Source organism: Lemur catta, chromosome 15, assembly GCF_020740605.2.
Source record: "Lemur catta isolate mLemCat1 chromosome 15, mLemCat1.pri, whole genome shotgun sequence".
Taxonomy (NCBI): Eukaryota; Metazoa; Chordata; class Mammalia; order Primates; family Lemuridae; genus Lemur; species Lemur catta.
Window position 1 is genome coordinate 56736116 of NC_059142.1, and position 16613 is coordinate 56752728.

The window sequence follows — 16613 nt, forward strand, 5'->3', positions numbered from 1 at the left end:
GCAACATGGCCACCGGGACCTGGGCCTCTCTGCTGGGAGTCCCTTTAATGGGTGTGTGCCCTGAGCTGGCCCTGGTGGGTTTGGAGGTCATTGACCCTTTTAGGGGATGGGTTCAGCTGAAAGCCCAGATCCCAGGACCCCTGGAGCACTTTGCTGCTCCCGGGTGCAGTCGGTGCTGCGAGTGTCTGGGCAGGAGCGGCAGGGGCAGTGCTGTGCTGCCACAGGGCCCTGGGCCAGACTCTGGCTCCGCCCTGCCAGGCTGCGATCCCTGAGACAGGGGCGGTGTCGGGGAAGCCCCCAGACCGTGGAGGCCCCCCGAGGGCTCCGCCCCGTGCTGGCCGCCAACTCCTGGTGGTTGTGGGGCACAGCAGGGGGCCCGGGAGAGGCCTGGCCAGGCGGGGCTGCCCTGGTCGAGAACTGTGGCCCCAGGCCTGGGACGCTGTCCTGACTGGGGTGGGCGGGGCCTCACCCTTCACCTTTTGAGTCCTCGGCCCTGGGGTCTCCACGGTGCCCTGGGGTCCCCAGCTGTCCTGCCTGGCCTGCAGGTCCCCGATGTTTTGTCTCCTCTTCTTGCAGGGAGTGTCTGCAGCCACCGGGTGGGGCGACCCCCGTGTGCGTGTACATGCGGGACGAGGTAGGTGACCCGCCGCCTGCTCTTCCCCAGCCGTCTTCAAAGCAGTGGTGGAGGCTCAGGCTCCTGAAAGCACGTTGTGTTTCATGGAAAAAACGGGGAACGGCCGCCCGCCGGAGCCTGGCCACGCCGCCCGGGCTGTCCCAAAACCTCCCTCAGTGCCTGTTTGTTTTTTCAGCTTCTCTCAAAGCCCAAGAGTCACAAAAGTGGTTTCATTTAATAAATATTTGCTTTGCTCCGTGTTTTGATCCTTTTCAAAACCCAGTGCAGCATGGCGTAGGCAAAGCCTGGCAACGGGCTGCCCGTGTGCCGGCCCCGCCCGCCCGCCCGAGGGACCCTCCTAGCGCCCGGTGCCCTGCCGCACAGGGGCCTTTTGTTTCTAGCCTGGCCGAGCGCCCTTTGCTGGCCCGGGGGGACGCTGTCCCTGAGGGCCCTGGGTGGGCCCTGGTGTGGCTGGGACCCTGCCCCCATCTGTCCTGGGGGAGGCTCCCTGGCCCAGAGTTGGGGGCGGGGGCCGCAGGCTGGGAGGGGAGGGCAGTGGGAGTCCACCTGGAGAGACAGGCTGCCGGGCCTTGGGTCCCAGGTCTGGACCGTGGGTGCCTGGGCTTCTGGCTTTTGGGTTGGGGGTGCAGGGCCTGGCCCTTGGGCTGTGTGCCACTGGAGGTAGCTCCCTGCCCACCTCAGGTCAGCATTAGTGGGAGCCTGCCCAGGCTGGGTGGGTAGCACAGAGAAGGGTGGGCAGTGTCCCCGAGGCAGCGCTGGCTGGGGGCTGCTTTGCGAGGTGGCGGGTAGAGCTGGCATGGCTACAGCCAGAGTGTCACCCTGGGCAGGCCCCCAGAGCTCGTGAAACTGGGCACTGACTTTGGGGCCCACCCAGAGGAACAGAGCTCTTTGCGGGGCTCCTGGGCCCTGTGGGAATCTATGACCCTGAGGCAGGGACCTGGCCGGGTCAGTCTGCCTGGCTGCCTGTGGCCTGCGTCTTGCAGATGTGGGTTCCTGTCCGGGCCTCCCTCCCTGCCCCTGGGGTGACAGCACGTTCCAGGCCCTCCCTCTCCTCAGCCTCTGGCTTTGGGCAGAGGGTCTGGGCGGCAGAGGGTTCTCCACCCTGCCTGGCTCCACTGGCCCCGGCAGCCGTAGGCTCGGGTCAAGCCGAGGTCAGGCTGGGCTGGGTCCTCACCGCACTGCAGGCCAGACTCAGGCCAGGCCTGGTGGAGCGAGGGGAGCAGCAGGGGCCGGGGGTGGGTAGGGGAGGTCAGTGAGGGTGTGGGACAGTGGAGGGCCGGCTGGGCCCCGGGGTCCAGGCAATGTTGCTGTCCGGGTGGGGGGAGGTGGGCTGGCCGCTGGGGCCGCCACGCGGAGGAAGGTGCCTGGTATCTGCGGCTGAGCCTGAGCCTCCCGGGCTTTGTCTGCGAGCTCTCGGTGGGGCCGCTGGGGGTGTGTCCAGGGGAGAGACCCACCTGTCCTGTTCGCTTTCCCTGCAGGTGACCGGCGGAGCAGCCCTGCGGACCACGACCCTGCAGTCGCTGGGCCTCACCGGGGGCAGCGCCACCATCAGGTAGGGGCTGCGCAGTGGGGCTGTGAAATGCAGAGAGAAAACCCTCCTGGCCTGGCCCAGGTGCTGGGGGAGGGAGAGGTCAGGTCGAGCTGCCTCTCATCCCCTGCCCGAGGTGCAGGGAGGGTGAGTGAGGTGTTCCCAGAGTAAAAAGCCACAAGACATGTTACTCTCTCTGGGCTCAGGTTTGCCACGAAGTGCTGTGACCCTGCAGGCAAGCAGGAGCCCGGGGCGGCCGGGAGCAAGGCCTCCGGAAGCCCGACCTCCTCCGCGTCGGCTGAGCGGGTGGCTGGCAGTCCTCTGCTTCCGTCGAACTCAGGGGAGCCCAGCAGGGTCGACCTGGGCTGTCCAGACGACGTGGGCATCTCGGGGACCAGCCACGTGGACGGGCTGGGCCCGAAAGCAGCAGACACTGAGGCGGAGCAGAGTGGGAAGGCGTCCACGCCTGCCCCCTTCGTTCCTTTCTCCGGTGGGGGTCAGCGACTGGGGGGCCCTTCTGGGTCCACGAGGTCTCTGCCAGCGCCTCTAGCCAAACTGCCGAAGTCCCTCTCCAGCCCCGGAGGCCCCTCCAAGCCGAAGAAGTCGAAGCCCGGCCAGGAACCCCAGCAGGAGCCGGAGCCAATGCCGGTAAGGGGGTGCCGGGCCCTGGGCCTTGGGGTTGTGCTGCGTCTGACTGGCAGTGGCAGCGTGGTGGCCCAAGCGATGGTGGCCTGTCAGCCTTGGGACATGGCAGGGTCGCCGGGCTCCCTGTCATCTTCTTGGGGAAATGATTTGTTTTGTTTTGTTTTAAACCATCTTTATTGAGGCGCCATTTTAGATGCACAGCTTGATGGTTTTGGACAAACATGTATGCACACATAGCCATCCTACAGTGGAGACAGGCAGCCTCTCTGCCTCCCGGAGGGTTCCTGTGTGTCACTCTTATCCATGCGGGTGTTTTCTTTTCCTTTTTTTTTGAGACAGGGTCTGGCTCTATTGCCAGCTGGAGTACAGTGGCGTCATCACAGCTCACTGCAGCCTCTAGCTCCTGGGCTCAGGCGATCCTCCCACCTTGGCCTCCTAAGTAGCTGGGACTACAGATGCCACCACTGCACATGCCTCCTGGCCTCATGGGTTTTCTTTTAAGCCACCTCTGCCCCCACATGGTGACTTGGGGCAGTCGCTTTTCCTGCCTGGTCTGGAGGTTTTCCTCAGGCCCTCGATGTGGGGAAGATATTAGATCATTAAATATGAAACGTCTGATTTTGAGTCAAAGTGTAGTTTATTATATCTCAAACAAGAAGCAGCACAGTTAAAGTGTGCGCCTGAGCTATCGGCACAGTTTTGCCATCTTAACGGTAGCTTGTTTACGCCAACAGCGAAGAAGCCTGGAGAGCGAGTGGCGATGAAATCACAAAAGGTGTTTTTAACAGCTTGTTGAGAATTGAACATTTTTCCTTGCAAGAAGTGGTCCAAACCCTGGAAGAAGTGGTAGTTGGTACAAGGTCTGGTGAATACTGTGGATGACAGAGAGTGTCCAAGTCCAGCCTCTGTAATTTGAGCAGTGTTGTTTGTGCGACATGTGGTTGAGTGTTGTCTTGCAAGAGGACTGGCCTGTCTCTAGTGACCAGTCTCAGCTGCTTCATTGCAAGCTTATCGTTCGTCCAGTTGGCTGCAGTAGACACCTGCCGTACTCGACTGACCAGGTTTCACGAAGCTGTTGGTACTGGATGATACCAGCGCTGGGCCACCAAGCAGACACCAGTAGCTTGTTTTGATGAATATTTGGTTTTGGACCGTGTTTCGGCACTTCATCTTTATCCAACCATTGTGCCGCACTCTTGCGATTGTTAAACAGAGTCCATTTTTCATCGCATGTAACGATACAGTGTAGAAATGGTTCCCTTTTATGTTGTGACAGCAAAGAAAGGCAAACTTTGAGATGACTTCTCTTCTGACACTCATCTATCCAGCTTCTCTACCTTGCCAATTTGTTTCCAATGGTCCAGTATTGTTGAAATAGTAACGTCAAACCTTGCTGCTAATTCACGTGTAGGTTGAGATGGATTCGATTCCACTACAGATTTCAGCTCATTTTCCACCTTGGTCTCAGGTTGCCCACGTGGCTCATTTTCAAGATTAAAATCAGCAAAATGGAACTTCTCAAACCATCGATGTACTGTGCGTTCATTAGCCACATCCTGCCCAAACACTTCGTTGGTATTTCAAGCTGTCTGTGCTGCATTGCTTCCACAATAGAACTCATGTTTGAAAATAACACGAAATTTTGATTTATACATGGTTTCACAAAATTGCTCTAAAAAGATTTAAAAGATAATCACAAGCCAAAACATGAGTTTGAAAGACTGAGGATGCATCTTCACAATAAACGTAAAACAAGAAGTGGCAAAGTGCAATGTCAGAGGTATTGACTGTTTAACTCAGCAATTGAGGAAGCTGGACGTTTTGGCATTGGGCGTTGATCGTTCCATGCTAAACATTTAATCCCAAGCCAAGCATCCCTACAGCTTGCTGTCTTTCCCCTGTTGCTAGCTAGCTGTGTGGGGCATGAAAAATAATTTTAATATTGCCCTAATCAGGCTTGGTGGCTGACGCCCGTAACCCCAGCACTTTGGGAGGCCGAGGTTGGGAGGATCGCTGGAGGCCAGGAGTTCAAGGCTGCAGTGAGCTATGATCATAGAAGATGGCAGATTTGCTTACTGGTCGGGAGGATCATCGTGTGTGTGCAAAAGCTAAGTAGGTAGGACGTTTGGCTCATCTGGTAGGGATTTCTTTGTGTGGAAATTCCTGCTGGCTATGGTTTGGCTTGGCTGGGAGGAGAGAGCGGTTTCCCTCAGTGGCTGTGAATGCAGAGTCAACAAGCTGCTGGTCTGGAATGACGTTCGGCACGTCGTCCTTGGTTTCGTGCTCAGGTGTACCGAGGTCTAACTCACTGTGCACAGTTTGATGTTCCGCAGAGCAAGACATTTCTTCTGTCTCCATCTCAGCCCCTGGGCCTGGAGCTGTCACCCTCGGCCCCTCCGTGCCTGTGTCCCATCCTCCTGCTGCTGCCTGATGCCCCCCTGGCACTGACCCCAGGGGTGGGAAGGCCCCGTGTCTTGGATCATGCTGAGGGGGCCGGTGGCGGGTCAGGGTGTGGCCCCCCTGTGAGCAAGGACCCCACCCTGCTTGGGGGGGGCATCTCCAGGGGCCGCTGTGTGTGCCCAGGGGGCTCTCCGTGTCACATCAGCAACTTCTGCCACCTTCCCTCTGCTGTCTGGTGGCCGTCAGCCCCTGAGGGCCATCTGCTGTCCTCTGGCAGCCACAGCGCAGCAGGGCTCCCGAGAGGGGCTGTGGTCAGCGTAGTTCCCTTCCGGAGTGTCTCTGGGACTCTCTCCCATTGAGTTTCCAAAGCTCCCACTGGCTGCTTTGGGAATCGTGGTACGGTTGGCGTCCTCACCAAAAGGCGTCGCTGGGGTTCAGCTCAGGGGCGCCCTCCCTGTCTCGGGGCGCCCTCCCTGTGTCGGGGGTTCCTCCCTGTCTCAGGGGTTCCTCCGGCTGCTTCAGAAACACTCACACGGCCCAGTCTGCCTGGTAGGCGCAAAGCCCTGGTCCCAGGTTTCCCCAGGACGTACCCTGTGCTCCGGGGTCCCTGTGTGCCAGGTGGTTCCCTCGGCAGGACGGCGAGCCCTGGCTTCTGGCGCCTCTGCTGCCAGGCTGCGCGTTGCTCCAGGTCAGCACGTGTGTGGGGCGGAGCGGCGGGCGCTGCGTGTTCCACTCCCCTGGCGTCACGGACACCAGTGGAGAGACGGTGTCGTGGTCCTCAGTGCCCTCTGTGGGGCCAGCCTGGGTCATTCCGTACAGCCTCCCCCCCCGCCCCGGGCCAGAGCGCACAGCTCCTGCCTGCCCGTCTCGCTCAGGTGTGCCAGATGGTCTCTGGCGAGGAGGGTGCCACCGCTGCAGAGCGCTCCCAGGTGGCGCAGAGCCATCGGAGGATTCCCGAGGGAAGTGACGTGGAGGGTTGAGTGAGGCCGGACCAGGGCGGGTCCGCTGGGGTGGGCAGCCAGATGCTGAAGCCTGGGCAGTGCAGGCTGAAGCGGCTCCCGGCTACTGGGGTGGGCACCGGGGAGTCAGGACGTGCCAAGGAGACGGTGGCACCCGCAGGCAGCTGGAGGGTGGCTCGTCACCAGAAGGAGGTGGCCTTGCACTGCACCAGTCTGCAGAAGAGCCACGCTCCCTGGCACCTCGGCCTGTTGGCGTTGTCTGGTTTCTAATTTTGCCCGTGTGACGGGTTTGCATTTTCTTGCACTTTGATGGCTGATGAGATCCGGCACCTCTCCACAGGCCTGATGGCCGCGCGAGCTCCACGTTCCTGCGCCCGGGGCTCTCCGCCCACTTTGCTGTTGGTGGCTTTGCGAGAGTCCTCGTGTGTTCCGGCTGCCACGTCTGTGGCAGGAGGGCGGGTCCCCTTCCTTAGACAGGAAGCCTGGCGTCCCTTGGTCTGATCCGCTGCACTTTTGTTCTTCCAGTTTGTGCTTTTGGGATCTTGGATCCTTCCTCACCCCACAGGCAAGGCAATATCTTCCCGCATTTTCTTCACTTTATGGATTTGTCTTTCACACCGTGGGCGTTGACCCTTGGCTCAGGTGGGGGGCAGTCACCTTCGTCCATGGCCTGAAGCAGGGACCCTGCTGACCTCTCTCCTGGCAGCACCTTCTCCGCGCCGGCTTTCGTGGGAAGGTCTCCTCTCTCGGCCCTGCGTCACCAGAAACGGCATGTCGGTCCACAGACTTATTCTCTCTAATGAACTGAGGATGTTTGCCAGGTTCCTCAGAAATTAGTGCTGGAAGTTTCACGGAATTACCTTGAATTGACAGAGGACTTGGAGAGAATTAGAGTTTTTACACTGTTGTGTTGTTTCCTCCGCAGACCTAATGTCTTTCTATTTACGCAGTCTTTTATGTCTTTTAATAGAAAATCTTATTACCGTCCCCCCGTAATGTCCTTGTGGCCCGCCGGGCGATTTCCCGGGCCCCGACGATCGGTGTCTGGACGCCGCGGGTGGCACCGTGGCTCCTGCGCCAGGTTGCCCGACGGCTCCTTGCGGCTCCAGGTGTCTGCCCTGGCTTCTGTCGGGGTCTCGTGTCTTCCTTCTTCCCTGAGTTCTGTCCTTTCTCGTCTCTCTCGTGCTGTGTTGCAGCGACTGGGTCTCAGGCGTGGTTGACTGGCTGCGGTGTTAGTGGGTGTCCTCGTCTTGCTCTTAGAGGAACAGGCCGTAGGTTCTCTGCAGGACAGCGGGTGCTGTAAGAAAGCTTCTCTTGAGCTAAGGAAGTTACTGTTCCTAATTTTCTGAGACTTAAAAATCATAAGTAGGTGTTGACCTTTGTAAATAGCCTTTTCTGCATCGACTGAGAGAATGTTTCCCTCCGGACTTGCGCGTCTGCCTTCGTGAGTGAGACAGACCATCCTGTCTTTCCTACTCTGTCCTCATCCGTCTCGGACTCGAGACCGTGCTCGAGCTGCGAAGGAGTTTGGCAGGTCCCTCCTTTTGTGCACTGGAAGCTGTTTGTAGCAGAGAGGGTGCCTTCTTAGGGGGTCGTCCGGACCACCCGCCATCGCAGCCCGGCCCTGGCTCCTCGGGGAGGCACCTGCAGGTGTCCAGTGTGACCCCTGCGAACACCGCCTGGACTCGCAGCTGACCCTCTGCTGGGGTCTGTCATTGCCCTGGACCTTGCCCCTCCTCTGGGGGGACTGCTTGTCAGTGGGGCTCCCTGGCCCCTAGGTGACTGCCCTGCCAAGAGCTCTGCAGAACCAGGTGGCCGTGGCATCCGTGGATTTTGTGCTGAAAGAGGCAGACTGGGGGGCCCTTGGGCAGCCCTCGCTGGAGATGGGAGGAGGGTGTTCCCAGGCCCAGGTGTCCCTGAGGGCAGGCCCAGCCGCCAGCTGAGCCCCAGGGCAGGTTGGACGTGAACCCTCACAGACCTGGGGGGTCTGGGAAGCCGTGTGTAGTCCTGGTTGATGTCCTCTCCCTTGTTTCCTGATGACATTGAGAATGTTTGATGGTGTCTGGCTTGTTTATTCACTTTACTACTTATTAGTTAGCTTATTTTTGGACCAAAGTCTCACTCCATCACCCAGGCGGCATCTCCGTGGCGAGATCACAGCTCACAGCAGCCTCGAGCTCCTGGGCTCAAGGGATCCTCCCGCCTCGGCCCCCCAGAAGCTGGGACTGCAGGTGCCACCACCACACCTGGTTTTTATTTTGGGAGTAAGAGTGACCTTTCCCGTTTGGTCATTTTCACACCTGTGGAACTCAGTTTCACAGCTAGCTAATTCTCTCTATAAAAGGCGTTTTCATTTTTTGACTGTTTCTACCTTTGTAAAGGTCTTGTCTTTTCCGCTTGCACTGTGGTTTCCGTGTCTGGTTGCTGGGGCAGCGGCAGTCGCTGCTGGGTGAGCAGAGGGCTTGGCAAGGGCCCCGGGCCCTCCCCGCACCGTCCCAGCCAGGGCGCTGGGCCTTGACGTGGGGGTCTCGTAGCCCCTGCCTGGGAGCGGGTCTTCCGCTGGTGGCGAAGGCAGCTGTGCTGAGGAGCCTCGCTGCAGGTCACCTCCGGACAGAGGGAGGTCAGAGACCCCAGACGGGCCCCTCGTCTGGCAGGGCTCCCAGGACTGTGAGTGCTGGACATTCAGTGTGTGTCCAGCAAACTGCCGGGCATGTAGACTCGCCACTGCAGGACTGTCACCACCCCCAGTCAGGGGACGCTGGCTGCAAGTGCGCAGGTAGGGATGGTCTCGGTCCTGATGCCGTGTGCGGGGCCAGGCGCCTCTGCCCAGAGTCGGAGGCTGAGACCGACCCACGGGTCTGGGGCAAGCTGGTACCTGGGCCTGACGCCCTCTGGGCCACTCTTGCTGGAGACCCCTCGGGGTGGGGGACGAGGGTGGCTGTCTCCTCCTCCCTGCGTGACCTGGCAGGTCCTGGCTGTGTGTCTGGGAGCAGCGAGGGCTGCATGGTGTGCCGTGCTGGGGCCGGCCCTGCCGGCGGGCGAGGGGGGCTGTGCCTCGGCTGCGCCCCACCCAGCCTTTGATCTGGGCGGCAGCTGAGGGATCATGGAGCTCCGCGGGCCGAGCCTCCCGCCGGCCATCCCTTTGCAGCCCTGGGGGGAGGGGTAAGGGAACAAAACAGAACTTTTTTGGGGAACTTCAAAGTACTCTTTAGTAATCAAAATGGGTTTCCAAGTTTCCCATTAATGTTTTGCCTGTGTGTGGTTTTTGGATTTAAATAAAGAGTCAGAAGAAAGAGACAGGATAAAATATAGGCAGGTCCTCAGCAGAGGCCCGGGATGGTTCACAGACCCGGGCGGTTCCTGCCTTTGATGTCAAACGTTAATTATTAGAAGGTAGTTTTACTGGCGATCAGAACCGGGCGCTGGGAGAGTCTGGGGCTGCCCGGCGCCCCCTGGCCCTGTCCTTTGAAGTCCCTCCACGGCCCGGGAGGCCGATCCCAGCAGACGACCCCCCACGCCTGCGCCCCCCCCCCAGCCCCCAGCAGCTGGCATGAGGGCTGCCCCTGATCAAAGCCCCCAGGTCTGCCTCGGGCCAGCAGCTGCCTCCTGCTGGCCCCTCCCCCTTGGGGTGACCTCGCTCCCGGAGACGGCAGAGTTTCCTCAGCGCCCACACCCCTGGCCTCACCCCGTGCTCCCCGGGACTGGCAGCCGGTTCAGGACCCGTGGAGCTGGAGCCTGTCCAAGGGCCTGTGGGGCCAAGGTGAGCACAGGGCTGGGCGTGAGCTGGGTGTTGTGCCCAGCTTGGTGCTGCTGTCCCCACTGAGGACCCGCACACCCAGCAGGCAGTTGTGCTGTCCCGGGCAGCAGGCATGATCGGAGGGGCTGGAGTCCAGTGCCATGTGGTCGGGGAGCCCTTGGCAGCCCCGGCCCCTCCTCCCTGGGCTGGGGGCTCTTGGCCGTGTCACCCCCACGTGCTGGCCCAGGGGCTGGGTTGGGCGTGGTCCTCGCTGTCCCTGGTGGCTGCTTGTGGACACCCCGGGCACATGCAGCTGGGCCCAGCTGTCCTGGTAGGCACAGGCTGGAGTGTCCACGGCAGCTGGCTGGCAGGGGGGACCGGCAGGCGCTCGTGTCTCAGCACAAACGGGGGTGACCCTGCGAGAGAGCTGTGGTGGAGAACAGGGCGTGTGGGGCACCCTGCAGAGCAAGGACCCTGCTCGCCCACCTGGGCTGGCCCCGTCCCGCGTGGGTCCCGGGCGCGCTCTGTGTGGATGGCTCCAGGGACTGCGGCCGGAGGCTGCCGGCCTCAGGTGTGCAGCTCTCCTGGGCTCCACGCGAGCGCTGTCGAGGCTCGGCCAGGCCTGTTGGGTGGGGAGGCCACAGGCCGCACCCGCGTGGATGTGTGTCATCGCTTCTGGGGGTGTTCATGTGCTTCCTCCCGGGGACACCCCAGCTGCTGCACGTGTGGCTACTGCAGCCCAGTGTCCGGCAGCTCTGTTCTTCACCTTTGGAGAAAACTTAGCTCGTTTCTTTGTGATGTAAGTAGTGTGTATTCGTGGTAGAGAAGTTGAACAATTCAGAGAGACCAAAAGGAAAACAAAAGTCCTGCTTTCCCAGCGCCCCATCTGGACCACTGTTGACGTTTCAGTGTGAAGCCTCCCGACCCTTTCATGGCATCTCTGTGAGCACTGAGCACGTACGTGGTGCAGCCCCGTAAACGCCGTTCTGCATCAGTGAGTTCCCCTCTGTGGTGTGCACGGCCCCCAGGGTCCCTGCGAACTGCTCACGCGGTCACGCTGCTGTCCGCTGGGCTGAGTTTCTCACACGGTCACTTGTAACTTAGGCGGGCGTGTGTGGGGGTGGCTGTGCAGGCCGGGAGGGGCAGGAGTGGCCCTGGGCGGTGTCGCTCTGCTTCTCTAAGTTCTGGGGTGGACAGCGCTTCTTGGGGACACGTGGTTGTCAGGAGCTGCCGTGCCAGGGTGCGCTCTGCCCGTCACCTGTGCCTGTGCCTGGGGACCGAGGGAGAGTGTGTCTAGGCCATCGGGATGGGGCTCCGAGTTGACCATTTTGAGTCCGGCCTGCAGAGGCACAGTGGCTGCACGGGAGACGCTCAGGCCCTGGCCGAGCTGCCAGCAGATCCCGGGTGTCGGAGGCCAGCACGGCCTGGGCTGGGGCTGGGCGTGGGGAGCTCCGCGTCTTGCAGTCGAAGGTGCGGACAGGAGGCCTCTTCAGCTCGGCGTCCCTGCTCGGGCCTCGTCTCCGGTGGTGTGGCCCCTCGCTGGCGGGTGTGCCCAGGCCCAGGTGAGGTGCTGTCTCCCCTGAGTGAGACTCAAGGCCTGAGGCCTTGGTGCTGGCGGGAGGATGAAGGGACGTGCCCCGAGGTGGCCTTTGAGCAGCGGCTCCGGGCGTGGGGTCTGCAGTCCTGCTGTCCGCGCGGGTGGGAGCTGTCGCTCTGCAGAGCCCCAGCGCCGGGCGGCCTCTCGCCGCTGTGCCGCCAGCGCCTTTGATGGTGTCCACGTGCTTGGGCGCCTCCCTCCGAGGGCGGCCCAGGCTCTGTGAGTAACCCGGGAGGTTTGGCCCACGTCCCTGCGTAGTGATTCACCGAGGCTCAGAGCCTCAAGGGACACGCTTGACATTCCCTCACCAAAACCATCGTCGGAGGACGGGCTGAGAGGGAGCAAGGGCGGAGGAAGCAAAACCCGCACGGAAAAGCTGGGCAGTCTGAGGCTGAGGTCACCGCTGAATGGTTTTCACATTTTTTCTCCGTGTGTTATCCCCGTCCTGGAAAATTACTGTCAAGAAAAGGAAACCTTGGCAGGCAGAGAGGCCGCTTCTGACACGACGGGCCTTCCATGTGGCCACCGCTGCCCCCACCCCGGCCCCTGCCCCTCGGGTGTGGCGGCTCCCACTGGTGGCTGCTGCCCCCGGGCCTGCCGCGGCCACTGTTGCGCTCCCGCACTCCCCTGGGGGCCTGGGTCCCTTCCGGTGCCTTGCGCGGCCTCCGCGCTGGCCGGGGTAGAGCGGCGTGGAGTTTGCAGACTGCCGAGGCCACTGCCCTCCACCCTGCCTGGTGCCTGCTGGTGTCCTCTAGCCGCCACCTCCTGTCCCGCTTTCTGCACATCCTCTTGGGCCCCGCGGCCCTCTGTGGCAGCCGTGACCTGGGAGCCTTTGCCAGGGTCCTGCGTTTGTGGGAAGGAAGCCGGGGCTGGAGTGAGAGGTCCTTCTCCAAGGCGGGGTCTTCACAGCCGGGGACAATGGTGCTGCTGGCAATCCTTCCCCTCATGGTGCCTCAGTTTCCTCGTCTGCCATGGGGCAGTCTGAACAGCCCCCACCACCCCGTGGACTCATTTTGAGGATCCAGGCAGCTCCACGGGTGCCACTGGAGCGTCCCCCTGTGCTGGGCCCGAGAACTGCACCCCTGGCTCTTGCTAGAGGAAAGGGGCTGGGAGCTGTCCCTGGAGGATCCGGGACGTCGAGTCTGCGAGGGGGACCAGGCCAGACCTGGTGATGTCCGGCTCTTGGTGGAGGTACCCCCGACCGCAGGGCTCCATGGCAGCCTCCAGAGCAGCTTCGGGGTCGGGCCGTAGAGCCCGTCAGCAGCCGGGGAGGCTCCTGCACCCAGCCCCTTGCCCAGCTCCGCCATGTTCCTCACCAGGGGGTCAGTTGGCTCTGGGAGCCATTCGGGGGCCTGGGCCTGCATCCGGCCCTCGCTGGCCAGTCGGACACACCCACAGGTGAGGGAGCCCTTGCCTCTGCGGGAGACGGCGGGTCCTGAAATTGGGAGGTTTTCGGAAGCGTCAGGAGTCCCGGGGGCAGTGAGTGCTCCGGGATGCCACTGGCCCTTCTGGGGCAGACCTGGCTGGGCCACCAGTGTGGCCAAGTGGAGGGGCAGGGCCCGCTGGGGTTGCCAAGTCACGTAAAACGCTCCTTGGGCGCATGGGGCCAGGGCCCTGATTTAGGCTCAGCGAGCTGGAATGGGCGGTTCCCTCTTGTTGTCGTGCCCTTGTGCCCAGTGGATGGCAGGTCTTGTGAGTATAGGTGAGGCCCCACCTGAGACACAGGCCCACCTGGGCTTCTGGAAGGCTCTGTCCTGGGTCTCAGCCACCAAGTCAGGCAGGTTGGGTCAGCCCAAGCACTGGGCCTGAGCTCAGGGGCTTCCTGGGGCTTAAGGAAGCCCAGGGACACCTGCCGTGCAGCTGGGGGCCCGCTGAGCTCTAGCCCAGGTGGGCACACCCGGCTCTCTGCCTTAGCTGTGGGCCTTGTGCCTCGGGGCTGGCCTGGCTCAGGGCTGTGTCCAGTGGGGAGTGTTCAAAGGGACAACAGGGCAGCACCTAGCAGTCTTCCTCCCTGGACCTCGGCACAGGGAGTGGGTGAGCCAGACAGGGTGGTGGGACGTCCTGGGGACCCTGGCCCCGCCAGGGAGCAGGAAGGCAGCAGAGGCCCCAGGGAGACAAGCGCTCGAGACGAGAGCTATCCAGTGGCTTGGGGACAACAGGGACATTTCTAGCGTCGGTGCGATACTGCGTGCCGTGGACAGGACGAGGCCCGTGCCAAGCAGATGCTGCTGCACCCTCGGGGGAGGCTGGCGCCCCCAGGAGGCCATGGGCACATGCCGGGCACATTTACGCCCCGATGGGCGCAAGGCAGACCTGGCCCGGCGTTCACGGCTCTGCGCAGGGTGTTCGCTGCTGTGTTTGCCGACCTTCCTGTGCGGTGAAATCTTGCAAAGTAAAGGACTGGGGGCAGAGGAAACAGCAGGGGGCTGCCGCGTCTCTCCTCACCTGCCCTTGCTCTTGCATCAGCCTCGGTCGTCCCACCGTGCTCACGTCCCACCGTGCTCACGTCACTTCTGCAGAGCCAGCCCCTTTCTGTTCTCCCAGCACCCGGGAGGAGGCGCGTCTCTGGGCGAGGGACGTCTTGGAGGCCCCCGGGCTTCCCCGGCGTCAGCTGGGTCTGGCTGCCCCAGTGGTCTGTGCTCCCCTGCCACGGCGTCTCACCCCCCCGCCTCCGTCCCACGTAAGTCCACTGAGGACAGGAGCCGCGTGGGCACCATCGCTGCCGACAGAACAGCAAGCGAGGGTGAACAGCTGGCAGAGCGTCCCGTGAGCAGGGCTGGCCTGGCCCCGCAGCCCCACTTCTCTGTGACGGAGACGCTGTCCTAGGGAGGCTCCGCGATGAGCAGACTGGGGTGTCGGTTCCCCACAGTGCCCTCTGTCACTTGGCAGCAGGGTGACATTTCCTACCGGCCCAGCTATGGTCATCTGCTCCAGAGACTCCGGTGGTCTGGCCCCGGCTCGGCAAGGCTGCTGTCCCCTGTCCCCTGCCACTCCATCCCCTCGGGGACCCTGGGCTCTTGGGCTGTGTGTGACAGCAGAGGTGTCCTGACTAGAACGGAGACGCTGGAAGAGGGTGGGAATCTGGGTGGATCAGAACAGTGAGGTGTTTTGTCAGTTTTATTTTTCTCCTGAAACTCTGCAGCCTGAGTGGAATGAGGCTGACACCTGCTGTCCCTGCGCCCCTGTCCTGGGAGGGGCCTGGGTGTGGACGTAGGTCTGGGGCTCACCAGCACCACCCGGGGTGTGGACATGCCAGCAACACGCTGTCCTCTGGGTGAGCCCCAGGCTATGCCCAGGAAGGGCCTGGGAGAGCCCAGCGTGGCCTTATCTCCTGGGGCTTTTCTGGTCTCTGTCCTCTGCCCAGAGGTCATGTCGGGGGACAGGGGACCCCTGTCTGGGCTGCCAGGCTCAGTGCCACGCGAGCAACTGCGCTTCTCCTGCTGCAGAGACTCACGCAGATTTTCAGGCGACTCGTGCCCAGGGCTGGCTCCTCCAGGGCAGGGTCTGGAACGGGCCACAGGGAGACCTGCTGCTTGACTCGTGGCTTGTGCCCGAGCGCCGTGGCCACGTCTGCGTCAGGACCCCAACCTGCCGCTGCCCGGCCTAGGCACTGGTGGCCGCAGTGGCTCCTGGCCCAGGGCGCCTCCGCGTCCTGCCCTCCCCTCACCGGGAGCCCCGGTCCTGGCGGCCCTCTGGAATGCGGGCACTGGGCGGCGTGTTCTAAAAAGCTCTGGTGCAGACTGCTCTCGGCTGCCGCAGCGTGGTTGTGGCTTTGAAGGGGCAGCCCCGGGGGGCCTTGGTCAGCCACCTGTGGGCCCTGCTGCCCGGGCCTCAGCCACCCTCCCTGGCCATGGTGTCATGACGCTGACCGGGGTCAGAGGGGCTCCCTGGCTAGAGCCGTGTGCACACTGGACACTCGGGGTGTCGGGTGTGGCTGGGGCAGCCCTGGGGACACCAGGGAGAGGCGTGTGTCTGGCAGGTGCGGCCTGGTCGAGCCCCGGCACAGGTGTGTGACGTGCTGGCCCCCGAATGCTGTGCAGGGCCGGTGGCCTGGCCGGCCGCCTGGGAGGCTACAGAAGGGACAGAACCCAGCAGGTTGTTCCCACTGCCTGGAGCTGTCCCCAGGTGTCAGGAGCAGGAGGTGGGGTCCTGGTGGGGGCGGGGCTGGTGGGGAGGGAGCAGGGCTGGCTCCCCCCACAGCTCTGGGTGGTTTTGTGTGAGGAAGGACCGGGCCGTGTGGATCCTGTTGGCCCAGCCGGGTGCCTCGGTCAGGCCTGGCTCCGCGGTGGCCTCAGCACCCAGGAGTCCCACCCGCTGCACCGCGAGCAGCATAGGCCTGCCTTGTAATCTTGGTGGCTGTTGATGGCAATTGGGAGTGACCCTGTCCCTCTGTCCCCGGGGGCAGAGGGGGCAGAGGGGAGGCGGCTTGCTCCCCAGGGGGCCGGAGGCAGGGATTGGGCCTGGCTGCGGGGCTGCGGTCCAGAGGGCAGCGGGGGCAGCGGGGGTGGCCAGGATGAGGTTTTTGCCGACACTCTAATTTGGTGGCTGTTACCCCCACACTCCAAAGAGCCCCCGACGTGGCCTGAGCCTGACTTCAGGGGCCACACGCCCTGTGGGCAAGCGTGGTGTCGGCATCCTGTTGCCACGGGCAGGGGAGGGGTCCCAGCCTGCTTTCCCGGCCGCCCTTGAGACCTGGCCCTGGCCTCGTGCATCCGTGTGACCCTCCAGCCGGGGACCCTCCTGCAGAGCCTGCCATGCGGCCTGGCCCAGCTGCGCCCTCTGCCCCCAGCCCGAGGACCCGCAGCCTGTGGACCGGGAGCCCGTGGTGTGCCACCCTGACCTGGAGGAGCTGCTCCAGGCCTGGCCGGCAGAGCTGCCCGACGGGTTCTTCGAGGTGACCCTGGACGACGTGAGGAGCCGCTTGGCCCAGCTCAGGAGCGAGCGGTGGGTGCCCCACCCGGCCCCTCAGCGGTTTGCCCCGTCAGGGGTGCCCACGGCCCACTGCAGCCTGCTCCCCTCTGGGTGCACAGGCCCTCACAGCACCGTGAGGGTGTGGCCCGGGTGGGGGCTTCCCGTCCCGTCCTGCCCTGCGGGGGAGCTGGCTGTGGGGCCTG

The 16613-nt window shown here is 62.8% G+C and overlaps 1 protein-coding gene across 3 annotated transcripts in view; it reads left to right on the plus strand.

Moving 5' to 3' along the window:
• The window catches only part of ASPSCR1 (ASPSCR1 tether for SLC2A4, UBX domain containing), a 37815-nt gene that overhangs the window by 13552 nt on the left and 7650 nt on the right, over positions 1 to 16613 (plus strand). For all 3 annotated transcript variants that reach the window (XM_045569741.1, XM_045569742.1, XM_045569740.1), the window contains 4 exons: positions 577 to 634; positions 2113 to 2186; positions 2369 to 2810; positions 16289 to 16443. In XM_045569741.1, the coding sequence (XP_045425697.1) occupies positions 577 to 634; positions 2113 to 2186; positions 2369 to 2810; positions 16289 to 16443 (729 nt within the window). The remainder of the gene's footprint in view (positions 1 to 576; positions 635 to 2112; positions 2187 to 2368; positions 2811 to 16288; positions 16444 to 16613) is intronic.